Genomic DNA, 27992 nt, shown 5'->3' with positions numbered 1-27992 from the left:
CAGGCGAAGAGGCGGTGAATCTGGCCGGCCACCGCAGGGACTATTGGTAGCCGGCCCGGGCGTTTTCCGGAAATGTGCACGGCTGGCGGCATTGTCGGGCTGCCGCACCCCAGCGCTGGTGGTAATAACACCAGTACCTCTTGCTGGTGCTGGCTGGAGCCTGCTGGTGTGGGACTGCCGGTGCACGACCCGCAATGGCCACCGGGGGCGATCTCGCAGGCCTCCGGGACGTAGCTGTCACTCCTTCCACAGCTCCCCCGCCCGACCGGAGAAAATCGGGCGCTTCTCGAGTGACGTTAAGCGCACTGACGTCATCACGGCGCGCCGCCCACAGCGCGTCCGCGCGCCTGCCGAGGGCCCGGGTGTCTTCAAAGGAGACGTCGGTGAGCTGCAGGCGAATGTCGGCCGGCAGCAGGTGCAGGTATGTATATTCAAACATCAGGCACGGTCTGTGCCCGTCGAGCAGCGCGACCATCTCCTTCAGGAGGCTAGATGGGCGCCGGTCACCGAGGCCTGGCATGTGGAGGAGCCTTTCGGCCCGCTCCATTCGGGTTAGCCCGTAGGTTTGGAGCAGCAGCTCCTTAAGGGCTTCATATTTACCGTCGGCCGGTGGGTCCTGGAGGAACTCCGTTACCTCTTCGGCCGCGTCCTGGTCAAGGGCTCCCACCAGGTGGAAAAACCGGGTGTTATCCACTGTAATGCCCTGCAGCTGGAACTGGGCCTCCGCCTGGTAAAACCAAATGCGAGCCCGGGTGGTCCAGAAGGTCGGGAGCTTGATTGCTACCGCGTCGACAGCTGGGGCCTGGTCGGCCTGCGAGCCGGACGGGCGGTCGGCTTCTGCTTTTGTGCCCATCCTAATGAATGGACCGTCGAGGTCACCAATGTAGCGTGTTGATAAAGGCAAGGAGCCAGGTATTTTGGGAAGGTATATTTATTGGTTCGTGGGTCTCAGACGGGTCTAGTCTGCCGGAATGGGTTGGCGCCCAAACCTTGTCCTTATATCTCTGAGTCCAGGACCGCCTCCCGGGACTGGTCCATTCCCGTGCCGAGGGGTCGGTAGTAGTATGGCCCGACCCTTGGGAGCCGCCACAATATCATCAATAATGGCTGATATCGTCTTCTTCACTCTCATTTGCCTGTCCATCTCTTAGAAGTAACTCTGTAGCCACTTCAGTCAAAGCCACATCATGGTGTTTCTCCATCCTTGTGCCTTTGGATGAATCTGAGAAAGATAGAAGGATATACACAGGTCAAACTATGCATGAACAATGAAACTGGGACACAACTCTGAAGCTATGTGACTATTCTGCTGATTGGCCTTTGCCTTGATATCACTTTGACATTATTTGTAAATTACAGAACTGTTGTATCAATCATGCAGTACAAACTGGAATTATGTTATATGCAAATTTTAAACAGTTGAACAAAAAAAAAATGTATCGGTGCAAACAAGCTTAATTTCAAAAGAAAGAAAGCCTTGTGCCTTGACGCTACTCTTGATAGCTGCCTTACAACTCCAGCTATCCAGGTTCAATCCTGACCTCTGGTGCTGTGTATGTGTAGGTTGCATGTTCTCCCTATAACTGCATGGGTTCTTCCTGGTGTTCCTCCCATATCTCATGGACATGCAGCTTAGTAGGTCAAATAGCCACCTTCAACATCATTAGCTTGAGGGTTGAGAATCTGTGGTATTTATTGCCACAGAAGGCTGTGGAAGTCTTCATTGGGTATTTTTAAGGGAGATTGGCAGATTCTTAATTAGTAAGGATGTCAAGAATTATGGGTAAAAGGCAGGAGAATGGGGTTTGAGAGGGATAGAGAGAAGGCCATGATTGAATGGCGGATTGATGGGCCGGATGGCCAAATTCTACTCCTGTGCCTTAGGAACATTATGACTTATCCTAAAATATATTGGGGGGGGGGGGGGGGGAGTGAGCTGGAATGGATACGGATGATGTGATCACTTGAGTTTAAAATAAAGATGTCTTGATAAATCAAAAGGGAAGTTTTCCAAGAAAGTGTGAATTGAAAAGAAGCACCATGTAGCAACAACATACAATTGCACTTACAAAAAATAACAAGAGAAAAAGGTAGGCGCACAAGGAACTGCATATGCTGATTTATAAATAAAAAACAAAGTGTTGGAGTAACTCAGCATGTCATGCAGCATCTCTGGCGGATTTGAATATGCAACGATTAGGGTTGGGGTTCTTCAGATTGATTGATTGAAGTGGAGAAAAGAAAACTGGTAAAGAGGTGAGGGGCAGACCAAGCATGGCAAGTGATAGGTGGGTCCATCAGGTGGGTGGGGGCAGAGTATTTGGCAGCTCGATGGACAAAGGTTCAAGATGAAAAGGAGACAAATCCGTGTAAAATAACGAGAGAAGAGTGAAATGTGAATCTAGAGAGAGAAATATAGGAGGAAGGGGATGGGGGGGTGGAAGGAAAAGGGAGGGGGAGGGCATAGGATTGAGAGAGAAATGGGCGAGCACCAGGGTGGCCCATATCTAAAATTAAAAAAATTGGAGAATTTAATGTTTATTATGCTGGGTTGTAAACTGCCCCAATGGAATACGAGGTGCTGTTCTTCCAGTTTACATGTGGCATCACTCTGGCAATGGAGGAAGCCCAGTACAGAATAGTCAACATGTTAAAATGAGTGGCAACTAGGCTATCCAGCAGGCCTTGGCGGAAAGGGTGCAAAGGGTCAGCAAAACAGTCACCTAGTCTATGCTTGGTTTCGCCAATTTAAAGGAGGTCACATCGGGGGCACTGAATGCAGTAGGTGAGGTTTGGAGGTGCATGTGAACCTAGAAGAGCTGCTGGAGTTTCTGGATGGATGAGAGAGAAGAGGTGCAGGGACTGGTATTACATCTCCTGCGGTAGCAAGGGAAAATACCTGAGGAGAGGGCTGTTTGGGTGGGAAGAAGTGTGTGAACCAATGACTTGTGGAGGGAGTGGTCTCTGCAGAGAGCAGAAGGGGTGGGGATAGGAGATCTTGGCTGTACCAAAGCCAATTAACGCACACAGCATCTAACTCAGGAAAAACTTACATCTTGGACTCAAGGTCAAGACAAGTTTCAAAACAATGTTTGTTAAACATAAAAACCTGTCTCCTCAATCATGGGAGAAATACAGGACACGAGGAGGTATGAAACCTAACTTTGCTGAAAGGTAACCACTTGCATTCACACTACTGTTATTGTAGCAAAACCTGTTTTTAATTCAAGAAGAAATAGCTGTACCTTCTGAATAAGTTACTTTAAGTGCAACATGCAATGATATTCCAGACAGGCACATTACAAATCCCAACCAGTTTAAAAGAGTCAGCTGGTCACCCATCAGATGGCTCGCAAGGACCAGTACACAGACTTCCTGCAAGAGAAGCATAGAATTATTTGGATCTAGCATCATAAATTGTTCTTTATAAAACCCCACAAAGCACATTCCAAACACACGTTTCGCCACCCCCACTCTATCATTGAACATAGAAAACACAAGTGGGCTACTCCGCTCTTCCAGCCTGCTCCACCATTCATCACCCTCACTGAGCAGCCGATGGCACATTCTCCCCATGTCCCTCAAGCCCCAAACTATTTAACTTTCAGTAATCGAGAATTCCACAGGTTCACTCGAACAGTAGAAATTTTCCCTCAATAACTTGCCCCTTATTCTTTCACCAGGAACCTTAGTCCTCTGCATCAGTCATTAGGAATGTCCTTTCTGCACTGTCCTGTCTGATTAGAACTCAAGGTTTGAAGTGATCTCCTCTCATTCTTTTAAACTCTAGCAAACACAAGCTTAATTGACCATATATTTCGTTGTACAAACGTCCAGCCATTCCAGGAATTAGCTTTGTGAACCTCTGCTTAACTCCTTCGATAGCAAGAACATCCTTTCTCAGACAAGACAATGGAGTTGGGGAGTCTAAAACTAAAGGATACAGGGTTTAAAGTGAGAGGAGAGAAATTTAAAGGAGATCTGAGGGGGCAGGATTTACACACACACACGCACAGTGATATTATATTGAACGAGGAGGTGGGGAACCAGATCCAATTACAATGTTTAAAATTGGCACAGGTATCGTTTAGGAAAGGAGAGGAGTACGGGGTTTAATGCAGCAAACAGGATCAGGTAGGGAGGCATCACAGTCAGCATGGATTAGTTGTAGCCAAAGGCCCCGCTTCCGCACTGTACAACTTTACAATTAATTCCCACTGTGGGACACAATCTTGGCTGCCTTGCACTCTGGTCTCTCCTTCAGTTCATAAAAACAAGGCTTAAATATTTGAGGTCTAAGAACTGGGGTAATTCACTGGTTACATTATTCCAACTTGAAAAATAAACATTTATTCCAATTTTGGCTGTGTGATAACTAATCTCCAATCCATGCCAACACATCTACCCTAATAAAAGGAGCTTTCCTCTTATACATCAGACTTATGTGGCATTTTATCAAGTGCCTTCTGAAAATCCAAATACACTCCATCTGTAGGTCCCCTTTTCTGAATCCTGCTCATTGCATCATCAAACTTAATAGATTTGTCAAACATTATTTACCTTCCTCGATTGATTTTCTTCCTTGATCATAGACTTAACATCTTACCCAATAAGCACACATTCCTATGTAGTTAAATATATTTTGTCTTCCTCTCAACCAGAGGCCAAGGACCGACTTTTATTTAATCTGATTTGATCTGAACCCAGCACATAGTTAGGTGACTTTGAGCTCATGCTTCATATCCAGGCTTTCATTTGAACTTTAGAAATTGATGTTAATTGTGGACTGGCTTGGGTCAGCCATGGTCAAGTTGGCTTTAGTTTCATACCAAAGAAGAGCACTAGTTCAAATCATTTATATAAATTACCACCTTAGGCAGTCCCTTGAAATGGAGGATGACTTACTTTCCCACCAGTTCAATGGGTTCCCGGCCCCATAGCAGAAGTGTCCACGTCGCAGGGCTGGTAACTGGAAGTGTCCTGAGCTCATTCTGCTACCACCATCGTCTACTGTAGAAGTGAGGCTCCCACTGATTGTCACCAGAAGCTTGCTCCCTTTTCAGGACGGATGATGATAGTGATGTAACATTTGAATGATGGACACGAAAGAAGAAGTGGGTTCGCAGGTGGCCAAAGAGTGATTGTGGGGATTGCAAACCCTTTCATTCATGGGCCAGGAGTCATTGATGGAGTGGCGTGGGCAAGTGGCGAGTTTTTAGTATAGTGTATTGTCACGTGTACAGAGGTACAGCAAAAATCTTTTGTTGTGTGTTAACCAGTCAGCGCAAAAATAATGCATGATTACAATCGAACCAGCCACAGTGTACAGATAGATACATGATAAGGGGATAACATTTAGTGCAAGATAAATTACATAATCTCTTCTGTCACTTGCACCGAACCTCTCTATACCCCGTGAATAATTCCAGGTTCTCCAAGCCATCTACATGCTTCTTCTCCATTTTGAAAAGGCCCGAATCACAGATTCCATAATGTGGCAGGGAAGCCTTGACAATGTCCGTAAATATTTTGTGCAGGAAGAAACTAAAGGTGCTTGTTTAAACCAAAGATAGACATGAAAAGCTGGAGTAACTCAGTGGGACAGGCAGTATCTCTGGAGAGAAGGAATGGGTGATGTTTCGGGTCGAGACCCTTCTTCAGACTGATGAAGGGTCTCGACCCGAAACATCACCCATTCCTTCTCTCTAGAGATGCTACCTGTCCCGCTGAGTTACTCCAATTTTTTGTGTCTATCTTACATGAATATTTTCCTCCATCAAATCTCATGTCAAGACAGAGCTCACAATGATTATTTTTGGACATAATTTCCCACAAGATCTAGACTAAGAATTATATATTGTTTGGCTATTGGTATTGTTTTGGAAGATAGCTAACAGACTGTTGATTGAAAAAGGTGAAAGAAAGATAACCCAGATGTGGGAAAATTATTAAAAATATCCTGAGGGCTAAAATAAATCATTTTGACTAATTAAAAATAGTCATCTTTAATTTGCTCAGGTAAGGCCATATCCTAGTAATGGTTTAATATTTTTGGGTGGGGAGCCGATAACAAAGAGAACGGACAAGTCGTTTATTTAACATAACAAGGCTTTTAACAAGTTGCTATTTGGCAGATTAACATATATAAAAACCCATGCATGGGAACCAAGGCAAAATCGTTTGAAATCAAAAGAAAAAAATCAAAAATAGGAAGCAAATGGAAAATTATTTGAAGTGGGTTTATTCTGGGCTCAGTATCAGATACTTGGTTTTTCAATTATTCAGTAAATGCAGAAATCTATTGAGGGTTAGTGATTTGGTGACATCCTAAATTTCTCTTCCAAATGCTGAGTAACCCACAATGCATTCTTAAAAAGAAGGGCCAGGTGAAATAGCTACTCAGTGTATTCAACCTCTGCAATATTGCACTACAATATGCAAGTCAGAAACACACTGGAATGCTAAGTCTGGCCCATCTGATCTCTTGCTTTGCGGCTCGACCTCACCGCAGAATCCAATGGCAGATCCAGACCATGGAGTGGAGTGGCCATCAAATGAAGGTAGTCACCAACCATCATTATAACTTTCAGAAGGGGTTTTTTTTTGTAATTAAAAGTGAAATAAGGCACCAAAGGAATTTTTTTGTTAATTTTGAAAATGTAATCTTGTAATGTAATGTCTAATATCCAAAACATTCAAAAACACTGAAAATATCATGAATATCAGTGAGCGGTCAAAGCAGCCATGGGGTTAGCATGGGTGAGAGAGTGGCCTTGCTTTCCTATCTTAGATACCCACTGTTCCTTATGTCTGAACAAATACTGCAACAAAATTACAAAAGTATTGCGTAAAAAGATACAGAACTCAAGTGACTCACCTTAAAAATACCCGCAATGGATAGGGTCAGGCTGGATGTTTTGGCAACCAAAAGGAATTCAGAGAAGCAGAGTCCAAATGCGAGAAATCCTCCTCCAGCCAATACAAGCAGCATATTTAGTAAAGCTGAGGTTTCGTGGTAGCGAAATAACTTCTCTGAAGCAGACAGGCTGAGTCCTTGCAAAAAAGAAACTTGCTGATATATCATGCCCAAGTTATTAAAGATTTATTTCCAATTTAACATATTTACAATCATAGCGTCTTGCAAACATAATGTAGAGCAAAAAACTAACAGGCCACCTGATTTGACGTTCAGTATTGACCCAAGCTCCATCTCACTCCTCTTCATCTCACACTTTTAGCATTCACTTCTATTTCTTTTTCTCTAATATGTTAACATCCCTTTGTTTAAACACATCTGTACAATTACTTCAACTACCACTCCTTGCAACAAATTACACATTTGAATTTCCCCCTGAGCGTAGAATTTCCAGAATATTTCCAAGTTTTATCCTCCATCTGTCAAACCACCTCTGCAGTAATCAGAAGGCAGAGGGACTATAAAGGGAAGATAGACACAGAATACTGGAGTAACTCAGCGGGACAGGCAACATCTCTGGAGAGAAGAAATGGGCGACGTTCCTTCTCTTCAGAGATGCTGCCTGTCCCGCTGAGTTACTCCGGCATTTTGTGTCTATCTTCGATTTAAAACAGCATCTGCAGTTCTTTCCTACACAGGACTGTAAGGAGCCTGGTTTTTAGTGTTTCTTAATAACAACATTAGTCCTAGTCTTGTTTTTATAATATTTGATACCTATTACAGTGCCTCTGGTGACCAGAATTGCACACAAAATCTAACACCAGGTCTTCAAACCTAGTTCACGGTTTGCTCATCTCAGTAGACTGCATGTCAAAAATCAGTTTTGAGGCAGAATTAATGCTGATGTTTCAGCAAAGCACTGAGTTAGTGCTGTGCTGCTGAACCCACACTCCATCAAAGCAAAAGCTGCCCGAATTTATAAATTACTTTCAAATATAACAGTATAACAGAGCTTTATTTGTCGTTCGGCACCGAAGTACCGAACGAAACTACATAGCAGTCATAGAAAAAAAAGAACACAAGACACATAACCCCAACACAAACGTCCATCACAGTGACTCCAAACACCCCCTCACTGTGATGGAGGCAACAAAACTTCCACTCTCTTCCCCACGCCCACGGACAGACAGCTCGTCCCCGACCGACCCGCACAGTCCCCGCACCGGGCGCTGAAACGTCCCGCGGCCGAACCGTGCGATGAAAGGCCCGCGACCAAGCCTTGCGCAGCTAAGTCCAGTGGCCGAGCCGCACCGGGCGATGTAAAGTCCCGTGGTCGAGCCGCCCCAGCGATGTCAAGTCCCGCGGCCGAGCCGCACCGGGCGATGTTAAGTCCCGTGGTCGAGCCGCACCGGGCGATGCCAAGTCCCGCAGTCGAGCCGCACCAGCGATGAAAAGACCCGCAGCCGAGCCGCACCGGGCGATGTTAAGTCCCGCAGCCGAGCTGCACCGGGCGACGTTAAGTCCCGCAGTCGAGCCACACCAGCGATGCAAAGTCCCGCGGCCGAGCCGCACCGGGCGATGCTAAGTCCAGCGGCCGAGCCGCACCGGGCACTGTTAAGTCCAGCGGCCGAGCCGCACCGGGCACTGTTAAGTCCAGCGGCCAAGCCGCACCGGGCGATGTAAAGTCCAGCGGCCAAGCCGCACCGGGCGATGTTAGGCCCCGCAGCCGAGCCGCACCCCGCGCCGTGAGGAAGAGAAAAGTCCCCCCCCCCCCCCCACACCACCACCCCCTCCCACACATACACAACCAAAAAAATATATAAAAACCATCCCAACACCGACACACAAAAAAAAAAAAGGAAAAAAGACGAACAGACTGCTAGTAAGCCGCTGCCGTTAGGCGCCGCCACTTCCGGTAAATATGAGAAGTGCAGAATATGCAGAATAAAACTGATAAACCAGCACCCTTGGGATTTTGGTAATGCTGCACCAGCAGATTTCCTGGACTATTAGACTATTAAGAATAAGGGGTAGGCCATTTAGGATTGAGATAAGGAAAAACTTTTTTACCCAGAGAGTTGTGAATCTGTGGAATTCTCTGCCACAGAAGGCAGTGGAGGCCAATCCACTGGATGTTTTCAAGAGGGAGTTAGATTTAGCTCTTAGGGCTAAAGGAATATGGGGAAAAAGCAGGAATGGGGTACTGATTTTAGATGATCAGCCATGATCATATTGAATGGCAGTGCTGGCTCGAAGGGCCAAATGGCCTACTCCTGCACCTATTTTCTATGTTTCTAGGGTAGAAGGCTAGCAGCTGTAGTTCATGAGGAAGAATGTTGGAGACGCGAGAAGGGATCATCACTGAGAGGCAAGGATTCCCTGCCCGAGAAAAAGGCTTGGAGACAGAATAAGAGCTTGACCACGATCCCACCCTACTCCCCCACCCTTATCTGACACCATGTTCTCTCCTTTTCACTTCCAACCTTTGCTACCTATTCCACCTATCCGCAAACCAAACCTTCCCCCCACCCCTCACCTGTCTCCACCCATCATTTGCCGGGGTCTGTCCACCCCCACCTTTTCTTCCCAGCTTTCTCCCCTCCCCTCCACCACTACAATTATTTTTAAGGGTCCTGAACTAAAACTTCACCTATCGATGTCTTCCAGAGATGCTCTCTGACCAGCTAAATTACTCCAATACTTTGGTTTATTTTGATAAACCAGCATCTGCAGTTCTTCGTGCAGTTATTGTAAATGGAGTTTGGTCTGTGGTAATCAAGATCTTCAGAGCACTGGCCACCGACGCAGCTCACAAACCTACCTTCATTGAACACAAACAGTGGGAAGAGACCAACAAACATCAGAGGCTGGAGGTGGTACATGGTGTCAATAGGATTCTGTAAACCTGAGCAAGAGTTTCAAATTCAGTTACAATCTGCATAATATTCCATAAATTAACGATAATAACATCAGATTTAGTTATAATTTATAATACAGATAAAATTGTTATTTAATAGTTAGATAACTCTGGTGATAACCCAAGTAACAACAATTATTATGAGCAGCACAAACAGGAGATTTCAAATCTGATAAAGGAAAAAAAACAAATTGTCCACATCCCTTTACACCAATGATACAAACTGTACCAACCAGCTCCATGCCAAGCTGATGAAGTCAGGAAATACTTGGCAATTTCTGGAACCGGATCACACATTCAGTCACGAGATTTAACCGTGGTGTGTTATGAAGATTCATATAGACACTGCTCTTTCTAATAAAACAATAGTGGCTTTCTATTAGGTTTATTTTTAAGTGAATAACTGCATTTGCTTTGAAATTAAACTGCCATCAACAATATGTCAAGGAAGATCAAAAAGTAAATTCCAATTACTTGCTGTCCAGCTGTCAAGTTCTCATTCACCTGAAACCTGGCAGTGTCAGATGTGACAAGTGCAATAATTTATATCATTCTTGTCAGGTCTGGGAGATGAAATTCAATTCTGGGAGCTGGTGATGAGTACTCGTTGTTCTAGATCAACAATGTGCGCTCTTTACACAATAATATTTAATAACTTTACAGATTGGATAACCATGCTACTCAAGCATTACTTCCCCAATTTGGAATCTCACACACCAAGGTAATTAATTTGCATCATCTCAAATGATGCTGCAATTGTCTGTAATTTTAATTAGAGTTTTCTAAAGGGTAGATACAGAATATAAAGTTTTAAATTGTCTCTTAGGCACTGGTAGAAAAGAGTAGATATGTAACAATTTGAATACTCTCTAGGTAAAATCCATTTGGAGTGTCAGTTTGAGGTCTGGAAAATTATCTGCTGGAAAAGTAATGGAAGTGTGGAGTGCTGATACTGGGGCCAAGCGTTATATCACAAGACCAGGTTGCACACATTAACATCCATTCCGTCAAATACAGAAATAAATAGGTGATTTAAGACAGTGTAACATGACTGAAGGAGTCGAAAGGAAAATTATGTGGGTTATTGGAGAATGCAGAACGAAAGGTATAATTTTTTTTAAAAAGCCACACAATGATGGAGTAACTCAGTGGGTCAGGCAACATCTCTGGGGAACATGGGTAGTTGATGTTTCGGGTCGAAGAGTCAGAGTGATACAGTGTGGAAACGTGTCCTTCGGCCCAAGTTGCCCACACCGGCCAACAATGTCCCAGCTACACTAGTCCCACTTGCCTGCAATACTGTACTACAGCTCAATTTTAATAGTATCTGCAGTTCCCTATTTCTACGGTATAATCTTAAAGTAAGAGATAGGCCATTCAAAAAGTACCATCGGGAAATATTTCTTATTAAAAGTGTGAGAGGAGTTTATTGTCATATGTACACGAACAGTCAGGTACAATTGACTCAAAATAGTGGAGATGACAAACAGATCGGCCATAATCTTGTTAACAGGTAGAGCAGTTTTGAGGAGCCGAATCGCCCCTGCACCTAATTTGTATGTTTTTGCATATAAGCTATGATCTCATTCAGTGGTTAAACAGGTTTAAGTAGTTGTATGCCCATTTCTGTATTCCTTTACCATTAATTTTAAGTGCCTGTATTTAGAGTCACATCATATGGTATAAAGGGTGTTCAAATACTGTATTTGCTGTTAAACTCCCACACTTAATTGACCCCATTACTGCTTTCCCCAACATTGCAGACAATTTTGTACACCTTGATGCATCATCTGAGTAATATCGTGTTTCAACTTAAAACAGAGCACTATACACACTATGCTCCATCAAAAGGGAATCAAAATTACCTAGATCAGCCTTTTGGGTAAGAATCTGTGTCAATGTCCATCGTATTCCACCGAGGAAGGATGCAATCAATACCAGGATGAATCCTTTTATGTTAAACTGAGTTGACTTGTATGTAAACATGAAGAGGCCTCCAGCTATTAACACAACAACTACCAATAGCCATGATCTCTGAGAATATAAATAGCAATGCAGAAAACAAATTATTCAATAAATTACCCAAAAAAATATAATACATCTGTACTTAATTAGACAGATAATTTAAAAACTGCAGATGAAATTCTTCCACCCAAAACAACTTTCAGACAACAACTGGTCAGTTGGTCCAACTTCAAGTAATCCCTCGAGATAGGCTAGTTGGTGAATGCACCACAAAGCTAACTCTACAAGAATCGCTACATATAGCGAGAAATCAGAACTATTTTGTTTTTTAATTTTGAATTTACTATAATTCAAATTTATTAAAGATATCCATTTTTCATGCTCTACATTTTCATTTAAAGTTTTGATAATTTATTTAGTCACTTATGTGTTGATTGAAATGAAATTAAAGGAGAGTAGAAACGAATGATTTAGGACCAAAGGGGGAGTGAGGAATGTTACATGGAAAGTCTACAAAATTGAGTTTTATCCATCAGCATTGCAATTGGTTAGTTTCCACTTTCTGAAAAAGCCAATTAAGAAAGAGCATGTTATTCACACTCCATTACAGTGTTCAAACAATGTCAACTTCATTCCAGCATATGCAACGATAGTGCAAGCAAATCACTCAAACTGGAACACCATTGCTTAAATTAACTTCATTTGCAATTCATCTATTGAAGCATTACAGTAATTTAACAAAATACACACTCTGTACAGTCTCATTTAATCTAGACATAGTGTATTGCAGCTCTATGTTAATGGTGCACACACACAATTTAATAATTTTATTATCTGCATAGATGGAAATGGGTAGCCCAGAGGCACGGCATCTAAACTTGCCGCCTCACAGCTCTAGAGACCCAGGTTTGAACCCAATCATCTTAAGTGTTTCAAGCTCCCCGGGTGCTTTGGTTTCCTCCTGCATCCAAAAGACACACTGGTCGGTAGGCTAATTGGCCATTGTAAATTCCCTCTAGGCGAGTGGTGGAAAATCAGAAGACGATGTGCATGAGAGAGAAAATAGGATGTAGGGCAAAATGTATGGTAAATGGGACGGAATAGAATGCTCCAAGAGGCGGCAGAGACTCGATGGGACAGATCGCTTCCTGCTCCATTTTAAGAGAATAAATGGACAAATTATCCCAGCTCCAGAATAAACACATCAATGTTGCTGATTGGTTCAGCATGTTCACAACCAGCCATTTTATTGATTAATATTCAACCATTTTCAACCTTTGCATTCCCTGTGGTGAAGATATTCCTAACATTGCTATTAGGTAGTGAGTTCCAGTATTTTAACCTGTTCGACTGATGGATAAGGCATTCCATCACATGCCGGTGAGACATGTTCTCATTTGTCTCATATATCCATGCTATATCAACATGTCCTCATTTAATCTACACATGAGTCAATAATGTATTACTACTGTTTTATCATTGCAAACAAAGATGGATACAAAATAAACCCGGGAGCCCAAGTTTAATTGAGGACATGTAAAACTTTGCTCTATCAAAGCGGGGAGCAAGAGAACGATCGAATGTTGAGTTTGCTCCCAAGGAGGGGGGAAAATAAAACAAATATATATTACGGAGTTCCAACAACTGATTGTTCATTGTGACACCTGATGAAATGTATTGGGTATGGTCAAGTGGACAGAAACGGTCCAGGCAGGCTATGATTCCCACCGTAGCAAAAGAGGATTGAGGATCACTTATGAAAAAGCCACCAAGGTGCCAGAGAGATGCATCTTACACAGGATCTTACTACCTTTCTTCTTGGAGAAATAGCGATATTGAGATTTAAGGTGCTTCACTTCCACAATATTTGGATACGATTCCTGGTTTCCAAATGAAATACAGGTGAATATCTCTATGCACGCAATCCACACTGTTAAAATTTACAATAATTTAACCTTCTCGCCTTCCCAGATGAACCCATTTATTCCTATTCTACCTACCTCTCCCACTTTTGAATGAGCTGCACTTGGATAGATAAGCAATTAAACCCAAAACTGTGCCATTATTTTATATTCGGTGTTCTGTACCAATAGAACACTAGCAAACTTTTAGTGTACAGAATCACAAAGTATTTCTTCCATTAATACTTTATAGTTTCTCTTCTCCAATTCATTGTTGTATTAAAATCAAAACTGCATATAATTTAAGCTGAATATTTCTTTTCAACAGTCTCAGAAAAATGGAACATTACCCATGTGTCATCGCCTGCTGTAAACTCTTCAAAAGGTAAACATGGCACCAAACTTCCTGATAATGTTATTGGGATTATTCTGATAGTTATGGCAATGGCTTTAGACCAGTAGTTGAAATAACAATGCTTACCAATTTCTCTAACTTGAATATGACTGCAAAGAATAAAATAAATAGGACAGCAGTCGACTTTGTCATTGTATACCTAAAAGAAACAGTAGCTCTTACAAATGATGCAAAAGGCTCATTACAGTGTGATAAATCATAACAATAATATTTTTAATGCAGTTAAATGTTTTGGGCTGCTTCACAGGTTCTTCAAGACCCAGAGCCAAATCTTACAGGAAAAGTGATTAAAGTCAAACTCAATTAATACCTTAAAAGAGGAGAACGGTAAATGAATTATGGAGGGAATTTCAGAGCCTAGTAAGCTGAAGGTTTATTGGAAATTGATCTATCCATTACTGATAATTAATATACAAGCAAAATTGAAGCCCAGCCTTTTTCTTCCTTGAGCACAGAAAATACATAACTGATAGGGGTAAACTAGGTCAGCACTACTCAGCGTACAAGATTAAAAATAAGTACTGATGATTTGTTACAAAGCTGGTAAAAAAAAGAAAAATCACTGAATTAGGGCAATTGATTGAAAATATAATGTTCAAATAGATAAAACATGATGACCATTGCACAGAATTTAACATCATAAGCAATCTCAGTACCAAGACAGATGACTTACAGCGAGATAGTGATAAACATGAAGCTCCAATTAGACAGCCCAATGTCTAATGCAGTTGCCAGGGCTGCAATAGAAAAGGTTTTATTTAAAAATAAGATAGGTGGGAAAAATAGCACAACGAAGTTAATAATTAGTTTTTCTTCCATGCCATTGTTAATAAATGAACAGTTCCTATGTGCATTTGGCAGTTTACCACTGTAATCTGCTCTCTCTCTAACCCTTGGTGTGCTATATTTGCTTCTCCCACTTGTTTGGGTCAATATCTTAAAAGTTTCATTTCCAATGACATAGTAAAATCCTCAAATGCATTTAGCAAAATTCAATTCCATTGTTTTATTTTCTCTCTCTCTTTTTGTTGGCTATCAATTAAATCTCTTTCAATTTCAATTCATTCTCCACCGATTCAAAATAAAATTAAGATCCATAAATATATATGGTATGCAGCATGACTGTTCTTCAAGATCCATACTCAATGCTGTGCATTACCATGTTGATTAACTATATGCACTCTCTCGACCACCTTCATCAACAGCATTCATTCACTAGTTATCCTGACCTACGGTTACATGAACAGCTTCATTTGGTGCTTCGGTGTCCTTTTCCTTACAGGTGTCAAGGACTCCAAGCAAGAACCATGTCTTAAACTTGCTTGGAGTTAAACACTAACACTTACAGTGTTAAACTTCCTGACACTATTCCTTCTTCAATGTCCTGTGCTGCATATCACTGCTTCTATTGACCCCCAAACAAGCCCCCAGGAATACCACCATCATGCATACATGTCAATCTATTTCAAGCTCAAAATCTTGTGGCGCCTCCATCCTCAGTTCTTTGGCCAGGAATCTTTCCTCAACGAACCCTTCTACAGTATCTAGAGTTCCCTTTCCATCTGGAGCCCTCCATCTATTTTTTTAATCCTCTTTTAATGTTTTCATTGCGAATTCCATCACAACACGAGCGGTCTCAATTTCTCTTCTCCCTTCGCTCATTCTAACCTGCCCAATATCTGAACTTTCAGCAGTTCTCCAAGTTCCGATCCTGACATTATCAACAATCTGCTGAGAAATATTGCTGGAGTTTGGCAACAGATACTTGTTTTAAAGAGAGGTCGAGTGCCATACCTCTGGCATTCCTTCCTTTATTCTCATGGACTACAACACCATTAACGAACATCAAGCCATTATCTTCCAGATCATCACTGATCACAGCTCTGACCTATATGCCATCCAATGTTGTCCCCAGGCCTTCGGATCATACAGCACAGAAACAGGTCCTTTGACCAAACACATCCATGCTGCCCAAATTCCCATCTAAGCTTGTCCCATTTGCTCACATTTGGCCCATCTCCCTCTTTCCTATCCATGTCATCTGTCCAAGAGTGTTATAAATGCTGTTATAATACCTCAACTACCTCCTCTGGCAGCTCATTCTACATACGCACCATCCTGTCTATTCCCCTCACAATTTTATACACCTCCAAGATTACCCCCACAGCCTCTAGCACTCCAAGTCCTAGCTTGGACAAACTCTCCCTATAGATCAGCCCCTCAAATTCTGGCAATGTCCTCAAATCTTTTCTGCACTCGTTCCAGCCTAATGACATCCTTCTTATAGCAGGGTAACCAAAAGTGAACGTGGTACTCCAAATGTGAACTTACCAACGTCTTTACAACTGTAATATAAGGCCCCCAACATCTATTCTCAATACCCTGAGTGATGAAGGTCAATGTACCAAAAGCCTTCTTTACTACCCTGTTCTCCTGTGATTTTCAGGGACTATGTACCTGTACTCCTAGATCCCTGTGCTCTACAACACTCTCGAGGGCCCTATCATTCACTATGAAGGTCCTGCCCTGGTTTGATTTTCCAAAGTGCCACACCTCGCACTTTTCTGCATTAAACTCCATTAGGTATTCCACGACCCACTTGCCCCGCTGATCAAGAGCCAGCTGTAATTTTTGATAATCATCTTCAGTCTACGATACCATCAATTTGAGTCTCATCTGCAAACTTACTAATCACTATTATACAGATCCAAATCATTGATATAAACCACAAACAGCAATGATCCTTGAAGCACACCACTCGTCACAGGCCTCCAGTCCAAATAACACTTTATCACTATCCCCTTCTGTTTTCTTCCATGAAGCCAATTCTGTATCCACTCTCCCAGGATCCCATGTGATCAAACCTTCCTGAGCATTTATCTCTTTTGCATAATTGAGACTGGATTGGTGCCATTTACGTTTTGCCTGGAACTGAAAACCTTTCAATTTTGCCTCAAAATTCTTTGACTTATTCTCCCTCCACCTACACTTCTGATATGATGACTCTACTTCTGCCCACCATCACAGCGACTTTGATTGTACTTCCTTCCACACTATTCACTTCAATAACTCGATTCCCAACTGAATCTCTGCCTTTTCTGATCTACACTGAATACTAGCTTTCATATCTGTGCTTCTGACAAGATTCTCTTTTTCCCCTCTGCCCTCACTGTATCGAATCTACCACTAGACCACACCCATACTCATTGCCCGCAATTTTAATCTCACCCTTTTTCTCTTCTCACAAATTAACAAAGAAACGTTTGTCTTAAAACTCACTCAGTTCACAGGGGTTCACCATAAATTTTCAAACACAGCTCCCAACCACAACCTCAGAGTACCACCAATTTAATTCTTCAAATTCATGTTCACCCCACCACTCCCTAAATTCTACAAGCAGTATTGCTTCAGGTTAGCTGAGTGGAAGGTCGTAGTGATGCAGATTACCACATTCCCTATGCTGATCGTAAATTAACCATTATGGGTTAGGAAGCAGGGATTTGCTGCCAGCAGTGGTTGACCAAACTCTGCAGCAATAATTGAAGAGAGACCAGTGGTTGCACAGAGACATGGTGAATTATGGACCTTGTGGCTTCCATTCTCTCTGCTGTCTTTGCTCTCCCTCATCTTCCCTCATCACTGTCTTGTTAAACCACTGAAGGGAAGTCTGTCAGGGCTGATACAAATTCAGGAAATAGGCCATCTAGTCAGTCATATGACATGGCCTATGGCTCTTTTGACTAATTTGGCCATGCAAACCATGTTGTTTAACAGAATTAGTCTAATTTGCCTGAATCTGTCCCATTTCCCTCCAGATTTTTCCTATCTATGCATCTGTCTAAGAGTCTTAAATCTCTACCATTTTCCCTGGCAGCTCGTTTCATATAATTCAGTGTGAAAAAGTCACTCACCACATTGTACAAACAAGGAACTGCAGATGCCAGAGTACAAAATAAGACACAAAGTGTAGAGGTCTCAGAACATTTATCCCTCGTCCTTTAATATCCCACTTAACCATATCCAAACAACAAGCTTATGTATTGGAGGAGTCACTCCAGCCAACTGATAACCCACCCATTCCTCCTGTCACCACTGCTGCTGGTCCACAACCTGGCAGCCTTTGTCTCTGATGAGCCATTCCCATCACTTACACCTAATCTAACACAATACCAGATTAAATCTTCATCTTCTTCCCTGTGCAGAAAGCACTTTACTTTTCCTTGCCGTTTAATATTATGAAATGGAATAATATTAAATGGAAAAAAGTAAAGTAAATTCCCTTCAACATTCCTTTCAGTTGAAATATACTATCTTTTTAATTTAATATTATGGATTTGTTGCTTATGACACTACTTCCTACATGCAGTCCAGGTAAGCATGCACGCAAGACCAAATGTAGATCAAGTAAACATTTTGCTGCTCACTCTTCTGCGAGAAACCTCCAATCTTAGAATAGTTTGATACGTCTGCCACTCAAACCTGATCTCTCTGACCTTTACCTCTTATTACAGATGAACACCATCACATCTTCCAGTTTATACCCTTCTGGATGCAAGTAATTTAATTTTAAACTGCAACCATGGCTCTCATTATTTTCCACTAGACAGTGATGATTCTATCAATCCCATTTGCACCTCCAGGCATTTGTGGATTCTTCTCTTTTCTCATGATCATTCACTGCTGCTTTGCTCCCTTGTCATTTATTCCCATTCCATTAAAAAAAACTCTTATTTCTGCTTCTGGACATCAGACCCTTTCCCTGTCTCTGTATTTAATACTTTTCATCTAACATTTCCCAGGTATAACAAAAACAAAAATCACAGAACTAAAACATTAACTTCAGTTCATTCTCCACGACTGCTGCATGGCCTGGTATGTATTTTCAACATTTTCTGCTTTATATTTAACTTTTATGTCTACCTTTGGTTTAAAGCAAGAAGGCAGCAAAGGAGAGAGTAGCCCCCCATAAGGATCAGGGTGGTATTGTGTGTGAAGCAATGGGAACTGGGTGAGGTCTTAAATAAATACTTTTCACCTGAATTTACTGTGGAGAAGTTCAGGGGACGGAATAGCGATATCCTGGAGCATATCAACATCATGAAGGAGGAGGTCGTTAAATGCACAATGGTGGACAAATTTCAGGGGATGCATCCTTTGCATCAAATGCATCCAATGATGTTATAGGAAGTAAGGCAGGAAATTGCTGGGGCCCTGGCTGAGATAGTTATATCTTCGTTAGCCACAGGTGAGGTACCTGCACTGATAATTAATATTTTGCCTATATTTAAAAAGGGAAGCAAGGATAAGCCTTGCCTACGTCAGTAGTGGGAATGTTATTGGAAGGGATTCAATGAAAAAGTATCCAGATGCATCTGGACAGTCAAGGTCTGACAATGGATAACCAGCATTGTTCACATCTCACAAATTTGATTGAGTTTTTTATTTGAAGAGGTGACCAAGAGGATTGAAAAGGGGTACACATTTGCCACGTGGACTTTTGCAAGGACTGGTCAGGAAATTTGGAACACATTGGATACAGGGCAAGCAAACCATTCATCACGGTGGCGCAGCGGTAGACTTGCTGCCTTACAGCGAATGCAGCGCCGGAGACTCAGGTTCGATCCTGACTAAGGGCGCCGTCTGTACGGAGTTTGTACGTTCTCCCCATGACCTGCGTGGGTTTTCTCCCAGATCTTCGGTTTCGTCCCACACTCCAAAGACGTGCAGGTTTGTAGGCTAATTGACTGGGTAAATGTAAAAATTGTCCCTAGTGTGTGTAGGATAGTGTTAATGTGCGGGGATCGCTGAGCGGCATGGACTCGGTGGGCCGAAGGGCCTATTTCTGCACTGTATCTCAAAATCTAAAAATCTAAAACATGTGGAGGCAAAAGATATAAGTCAATGTTTCAGCTTGAGACCCTGCTTCAAGGTGGATTTTAACACAGGAGTGCAACATTATATATGCATACATACGTAACGTGACAATTTGAATACTGAACAGATTGGGAGTCGGCTCTACTGTTTACACAAGTATGACTAGCAGTCTACAAAATGAAAACAGTTCATGTGACCTAGGATTCTGTCCCCATGTGTCCTGTGTAGCACATTCAATCTGCGCAAATATCACAGATTGTCACAAAATGCTGGAGTAACTCAGCGGGACAGGCAGCATCTCTGGATAGGAGGAATGGGTGACGTTTCGGGTTGAGACCCTTCTTCAGATGCTCGACCCGAAACGTCACCCATTCCTTCTATCCAGAGATGCTGCCTGTCCCACTGTTACTACAGCATTTTGTGTCTATCTTCAGTGTAAATCAGCATCTGCAGTTCCTTCCCACACATATCACAGATTGACCATTGCCTGGTGTGGATTAACAAAACACAGTTGTAAGAATATAGAATAAGAGAGTTACCTGTGGCAGCAACCTTCTTCAGATATGGTTTCCATGACAGACAAATGTGTGGCTTCCCTGTATACCATGAGACAAGTGTTCTGCTTATTCCAGAGAACACAAAGGTCATTGCCAAGTGAACCAAAGTCATGAAGATAGGATAATGAAACTTCTAGAAGATAAAGGGAAACATTGCTTGGTCATTAAAATGTGTGAATATCTACTATTGTCATTAGGATTTTAGTAATGCAATAGAATATAAAACAGTATAAAACAGGCCCTTTGCCCCACAATGTCTGTGCCAAACATGATGCCAAGATCTACTCTCATCTGTCTGCACATAACCCATACACAGGTACCTCCATATCCAGATGTCTATCCAAAAGTCTCTTAAATGCAACTTATTGTATCTGTCTGAATGGCCACCCCTGTCAGCATGTTCTGTGTAAAAAATACATCTTTCAACTTTTAACTCCTTTAAACTTTGCTCCTCTCACATTAAAGCTGTGCCTCTAGTATTTGCAGTAGATTCCATCCTAGGAAAAGGTTCTGTCTACCCCATCTTTAGACATACAGCAAAAAACATGCCCTTCAGCCCACCGAGTCTATGCCAACCAGTATCACCCTGTACATTAACACTATCTTGTACACTAGGAACAATTTTTCCAAAGCCAATTAACCTACAAACCTGTACATCATTAGAATGTGGGAGGAAACTGGAGCACCCAGAGAAAACCCATGCGGTCACAGAGATAACATACATTAGAGTGTGGGAGGAAACTGGAGCACCCAGAGAAAACCCACGCAGTCACAGAGAGAACATACAAACTCCGTACAGACAGCACCCGTTGACAGGATCAAATCCAGGTCTCTGGTGCTGTAAGGCAGCAACTCTACCACTGTGCTGCCCTCTCTATGCCCCTCACAATTTCATATACTTCTGCCAGATCTCTCTGCAACCTTCACCATTCCAGAGAAAACAATCTAAGTATGTCCAACCCTGTAAGTAATACCCGCTATTCCAGCATCTTTCCAGTAAACTTCCTCTGCACCCTTTCCAAAGTTTCCACGTCATTCCTGGAATGGGGGCAACCAGTACTGCATGCAATATTCCAAATGCAGCCGAACCCAATTCCTGCATCAGGACTTCCTGACTCTTACATTCAATGCTCTGACCTATGAAGGCAAGCATACCATATGTAGGCAGGTGTGATTAGTGTAGATGGGACAACTTGGTCAGCATGGAAAAGTTGGGACGAATGGCATGTTTCCATGTTGTATGACTCTATATGGTTTCAATACAGTAATGTATCACAATTTTTTCAAAGTTGGACTGTGTCGTTTAATATTAAACAAATTATCTGCGCTTAAAACTTGGCGAGGTCAGAACCTAGGATGACATTCCAAATTGACTTTTTCCTTTGATTTATTTTTTATTTTTACTGAGATCAGAGGTTAAATGAATAAGAAAGTCTGTATAATGAAAGGATTTGCTTTTCCTCGTGGGGTTAACTGATCACAACTGAGTGCTGCAGCTTTAGAACAGAACAGAAAAGTCCAAGTAAACAAATGAGTAATAAAACAGATACCGATAATTACAATAGAAACAAAATGTTGTTCTTCTCTCTCAAATAGCTATTCCGAAGTGTTATCTGGACTTAACTGGGAGTTAATCAGAACCAACTGTTGGATTTGGGAAGGAAATTAACGAAACAGTGTGCTTTAATGCAGTAATATAGATCAGCTCACTCAGCAGACCACTAGCTGAACTCTAGACCTTTTGTTTTGAGTGGTTTAGTGCTATACCAGCACCAGAATATTGAGATAATCCAGGTGGTAATTCCATCTCTTAATTGCATCAGTGGAACTAGAATTACAGAAACATCAATTTAACAATTATAGTTTTTTAAAGTTCAACATACTAACCATCAAAGCAAACATTCAAAATAATAAGACATTCATCCCAAGTTGCCAAATGCAGAAAATGCTTGCTTACATGTTTGGAGTCAGACCTCAAACTCATCATTGATTTGTTCACTGAAGCATACACAAGCACATTTAACATTCACAAAAAGCTCCTCTGCTAACTTATCCCTGCTGCAACATCAGATTCAACAACATAGATCCATGATGAGACTCCAGAAAACATGATCACTTCCATTCCTCTGAAGCTATTTTTCCATAAAGACGCACCAGAACCTGGCGGACTGGTGCTCGGATAACAACCTGTCCCTAAATACCACCAAGACCAAGGAGCTGATCATCAACTTCCGTAGGTCACATAACGGGGAATATGCCCCGATCTCTATCAACGGGGACAGTGTGGAGAGAGTGTCCAGCTTCAAGTTTCTGGGCACTCACATTTCGGAGGACCTAACATGGTCCAATAACACTGCTGCGCTGGTCAAGAAGGCACAACAAAGACTGTTCTACTTAAGAACACTGAAAAAGTCTGGTCTACCCCAACAGCTGCTGACGACCTTCTACCGCTGCACCATAGAGAGCATCCTAACGCATGGCATCCCTGTGTGGTACCTCAGCTGCACGGAGGTAGAAAGGAAAGCTCTACAGCGGGTAGTCCATAGAGCTCAGAGGGCCATCGGAACACAGCTACCAGACTTGGAGGGCATCTACAACACACGATGCCTCAGAAAAGCCACCAGCAGCCACAAAGACTCTTCACACCCCTGCAACAGTCTGTTTGAACTCCTTCCATCGGGCAGACGATACAAGGCCTTCTACGCCCGCACCTCCAGAATCAGGAACAGCTTCATCCCCAGGGCCATAGCTGCTATGAACCGGTCCTGCTGAGCCAGATGGCCACAACGCATAGATCAACTTGCACTTTACCCTGTCTAAAAACTGTTACAATTGTTTCGTTTCGTTGGGTTGCTGTTAATTACTTAAATTATTGCATCGTATGGGAGGTGCATTCCCAATCTCGTTGTACCCCTGGGTACAATGACAATAAAGATATATTGTATTGTATTGTATTGTATTGTATCAATGATGATTTTCACCATCAATGCACCAGCATAACTTTCCGACATCGAGGAAACCTGACATAAACCTCATGGTCAACCAGGCTTCTGATACATGGATCACCTTGAACAGACCATGGTAAGAACCGGGGATATACCACAAACAGTTTCTCTGCAAAACCTCCAAATCTTTTGTTAGGATAAGCAAACTAATACCGCAAACATGGAACATTAATGTTTTTATGGGATTAAAGTTTTATCATGTTGAATGTTTGTTCTGAGAATTAGTATGTTGTGTTCATTAACCTTGTAAAACTATAACTGTTGGTTTCTAAAATTTCCTGCACTGATATAATTAAGAGACTAAAACAAAAATTGCTGGAGAAACACAGCAAACCACGCTGAGAAAGGAATTTGCAATGATTTGGGTTGAAACCCACAACCCAATGTAGGGTTTCAACCTAAAAAGTTGACAATTCCTCACCCTCTCGCCATAGATGCTGCATGATCCCCGAGTTCCTCAGGCAGTGTGTATTTTGCTCCAGATCCAGCAGCACCCGCAGTCTCGTGTCCCAAGCACAGAAATTTTCATTACACTCAATCTTCTACATATGGCAGGCTAACTTATCCATACACCTGACAGTAATGTCCAGACATTCTACTCAAAGATCAATCACAGCACGGGGACACAGCAAATGATTCAAATGTGTTCTCAAAATATCCTTTAAAAAAAGGGCAATATCCACATTGATGCCTGTGAATTGCTCAAAAAGGCCTATGATTGCTCAAAAAGGAATATTTAGGATGGCACTGAAAACTTTGCACCCCTTCATTTGTGGGACATAAATGTGCAACGTAAAATGGTGGAAGGAATGCATCACTATTCGGTTCACCTATCCTGCCAACGATAGAGGCGAAGGTGTGTGTTGGAAGGAATTGCTGGTTTAAACTGAAGATGGACCCAAAAAGCTGGAGTAACTCCAGCATTTTGTGATACCTTCGAGGAGTAACTCAGCCGGTTAGACAGCATCTCTGGAGAAAAGAAATAGCTGAACCTTCGGGTCGAGACTCGTCTTCATACTCACTCTAATGAGTCTAATTCACTCATTCCAATTCAGATTGAGTCCGAAGAAGGATCTCGAAATGTCACCTATTCCTCTTCTCCGAGATGCTGTCTGACCCTCTGAGTTACTCCAGCTTTTTATGTCTATAGAGGAGAAGCTATTTTGTATTCACCTTGGGTAAACAGTTGTCACAATATTATGATGTCAGAGGATTCGAAGACCAACCTAAGCCTCAGATAACAAATAAGGAGTCCAAGAGTTACAGCCATAAAAAGCATTTGCAAGATAGCATTGCAATCTGTCGCAATCCAGGGACAAAAAAACCCCAAGATGCAATTAAACAAAACGATATACATCAGCAACTTAAATGGTTTTGCTGAACATTTTCGCTCAGTCCACCTAGGCCTACACGATCTCCCGGGTACTAAACACTTTAACTCCCCCTCCCATTTCTGTCCTGGGTCTCCTCCATTGTGAGAGTAAGTTCAAATGCAAATTGGAAGAACAGCACCTCATATTTCACTTTGGCAGCCTGCAACCCAGTAGTATGAATATTGATTTCCCTAACTTCAAGTAACCCTTGCTTTCCATCTCTCTCTGTCCCACTCCCACTCTAGGTCTCCGACTAGTTTCACTGTCCTCCTGATTGATTTTACTGTTTGTATGCCTCGTTGTCACCTTCTCCACAGCCAACAATGAACCATTCTACATTTCCTTGAGCATTGTCTGCTTCGATCTGTCGTTTTCACACCTCACCCTTCCATATCTCTAGTTTCTCTCTCCCCTGACTCTCAGTCTGAAGAAGGGTCTTGACCCAAAACGCCACCCATTCCATCTCTCCAGAGATGGTACTTATCCAGCATTTTGTGTCTATCTACCAAGTCATAGTCATACAGCTTAGAAAACGACACTTCGGCCTGACATGCCCATGCCAACCAAGATGCTACATCTACACTGATCCCACGCCCATGTTCAGCCCATATCCCTTTAAACCTTTCCTATTCATGTACCTGTACAAATGTATTTTAAATGTTGTTTATAGTACCTGCTTCAATTACCTCCTCTGGCAGCACGTTCCATCTACCCACAACATTGTGCAAAATTATTACTCCTTGGGTTCCTATTAAATCTTTCTCCTCTCATTTGAAACCTATGTCCTCTACTCAGGGTATATGACTCTATGCATTCACTCTATCTATTCTCCTCATGATCTGTTACATCTCTCAGATCACCCCCTCAGCCTCTTGCACTCCTCAAGTCCTAGCCTGTCCAACCTCTGCCTACAGCTCAGGCTCTCAAGTCCCAGCAACTTCCTTATAACTCTTAATTGCCCTCTTTCTAGCTTAACAACATCTATGTTGGGTGTTTACAGGCTGACCAAAATGGAACAATACTTAAAATGCAGCCTTTGCAACATCTTGTACAACTGGAACATAACATCCTAACTTCTATACTCAATACTCTGATGAAGGCCTTCTTGACCACCCAATTTACCCGTGATGCCACTTTCAAGGAATTATATGCCTGCACTCCCAGACCACTCTACAACACTCCCCAAGGAACTGTTATTTACTGTGAAGGTCCTGCCCTGGTTTTACTTATCAAAATACAGCATCTCACATTACCTCCCTTAACCACTCCTTGCCCACCTGCCCAAATGACCAAGATCCAGCTGTAATTTATTAATAACCATCTTCGCTATCTATGATACCACCCACATTAGTGTCATCTGCAAACCTACTAATCATACCTTACACATTTAATCTAAATCATTGATAAAAACCACAAACAGCAATGGGCCTAACAACACCTATCTCTGAGGCACACCACCAGCCACAGGTCACCCCCTCTCCTTCCTTCCACGAAAATTATATATCCAATCAGCTATTTCTCTTTGGATCCTATGTGATCTAATCTTCCAGAGCAACCTACCATGCAGCCAGCACCTTATCACATGCCTTGCTGAAGTCCACGTAGACAATATCTACATAAACGAAGTCTTGTGCAATCATTAACTTTAAGGACGAATCTTTGCATGCAGCAAAATACCCATCAAACAAGCCAGGTGGGCATACTACCACCACTACTACTACAAGTTCCCAAGAATTGTATAACTTTTTACACTCCTCTTTGCTGAACCTCTACTACATGGTAGCCGCCACATTTCGCACGTTACAACGGTAATTGGCTTCATTGGATATGAAGCACACCAGTGTGGTCTGAGGGTGCGGTTGTAGACTCTCAAATTAAAAAAAAGGTAAAAATGCAAGACGATCGTTGTGTAGGAAGGAACTGCAGACGCTGGTTTAAACCGAATATAGATAGACACAAAAAGCTGGAGACAGTAACTCAGTGGGTCAGGCAGCATCTCTGGAGAGAAGGAAGAGGTGGCGTTTCGGGTCGAGACCCTTCTTCAGACTTGGTGATTTTACAGTCGCAGAGAGACCAGTGGAAACGCTGCACAATGAGTGAAAGGAGGTGGCATCAACTCACCTTCATCACCCACTTGTTGTAGAAGGTGATTCCGATGGAGAAGCAGTAGTAAAAGAGCACCAGTAAAACTGTCAAAGTGACTTTCCTTATCAAGGACAGGTACAGATCTAAATGAATCATGCTCTTGCTGTTGCTGCTGCTTCTGCTTCTCCAGACAGGTCTGTATCGCTGTCAGCGGCAGCTCCAGGCTGCTGGAGGTGCCAGAGGAGCAGCTAGATGCCCGTCCGTGCCCATGTCTACCGGGACACGGCGCCACGTTTAGCGGCAGCGCCCTCACCACCCAACGTCGCCGGCCACACGCGAACGGCACTATGGGGGGGCAGAGATACTAGAGGAGCAAGATGGACCACTCCGTTGAAATCGCCTATACTGAAGTGTGGGACGCAAAGGAGGGGAACGGCCGCCATTTTAGTAGGCAAAACTCGCCTCTCGCCGTGTAATCAGTGTTGTGGGGGAACAGTATGTGTGATTATACCATTAAAATGCAGAATATATCTCATCTATCAATTCATAGATTTTTGTTATTTTTCTTTTTAAATGTTTCTGCGAGTTTCTGCCTACTAAAATGGCGCCGTGACGGTTTTTAGAGTCGAGTGGTCTATCTTGCTCCTCTAGTATCTTTGCTATGGGCGCCGACACCTACGCATTAAATTATTCCTTCGAAGACGGTGTCCGTCCGCTTCTCCTCCCCAGACGCATATTCGTCGGGGTGGATCAATAATCTCTTTATTTTTCCGCAAATGTTAAATCAACCGACCAAAACTGTTGTCCGCCGTGGTGGTCCGCCGTGCCGTGCCGTGGTCCCGTGGTCCGCCGTGCCGTGGTCCGCCGTGCCGTGGTCCGCCGTGCCGTGGTCCGCCGTGCCGTGGTCCGCCGTGTCGTGCCGTGGTCCGCCATGTTGTTGTGGTCAAAGATAGCCGTTGCTTCGAACGTTATCCGGAGTGTCCG

The 27992-nt window shown here is 42.7% G+C and overlaps 1 protein-coding gene across 2 annotated transcripts; it reads right to left on the bottom strand.

Annotated features, from left to right (window-relative positions):
* Positions 1-146: 146 nt before the first annotated feature.
* Positions 147-27886, bottom strand: slc35h1 (solute carrier family 35 member H1). Of its 2 annotated transcripts, none has more exons than XM_078418645.1 (9): positions 27045-27367; positions 20528-20678; positions 14788-14851; positions 14181-14253; positions 11699-11867; positions 9738-9821; positions 6878-7053; positions 3246-3375; positions 147-1222 (listed from the first exon to the last, which is right to left on the bottom strand). In XM_078418645.1, the coding sequence occupies exons 1-9, from the start codon at positions 27162-27164 to the stop codon at positions 1098-1100; spliced, it is 1092 nt and encodes a 363-aa protein (XP_078274771.1). In that variant the 5' UTR covers positions 27165-27367; the 3' UTR covers positions 147-1097. The 2 variants fall into 2 exon arrangements, with proteins under 2 accessions (XP_078274771.1, XP_078274772.1); XM_078418646.1 differs by lacking the exon at positions 27045-27367 and adding an exon at positions 27802-27886 and having other exon boundaries at positions 185-1222.
* Between the last annotated feature and the right edge of the window lie 106 nt (positions 27887-27992).

This window comes from Rhinoraja longicauda, chromosome 22, assembly GCF_053455715.1.
Source record: "Rhinoraja longicauda isolate Sanriku21f chromosome 22, sRhiLon1.1, whole genome shotgun sequence".
In the NCBI taxonomy this organism is placed as follows: Eukaryota; Metazoa; Chordata; class Chondrichthyes; order Rajiformes; family Arhynchobatidae; genus Rhinoraja; species Rhinoraja longicauda.
The sequence above is the reverse complement of the archived record's forward strand: the minus strand, read 5'-3'. Positions and strand labels throughout refer to the sequence as shown.

Coding starts and splice junctions, on each gene's coding strand:
- slc35h1 (XM_078418645.1), bottom strand. CDS start 27,164: ATGATTCATTTAGATCTGTACCTGTCCTTGATAAGGAAAGTCACTTTG. Junction 20,679..27,044: donor ACAACAAGTGGGTGATGAAG/GTGAGTTGATGC, acceptor TTTATCTTCTAG/AAGTTTCATTATCCTATCTT. Junction 11,868..14,180: donor TATTCAAGTTAGAGAAATTG/GTAAGCATTGTT, acceptor TTATATTCTCAG/AGATCATGGCTATTGGTAGT.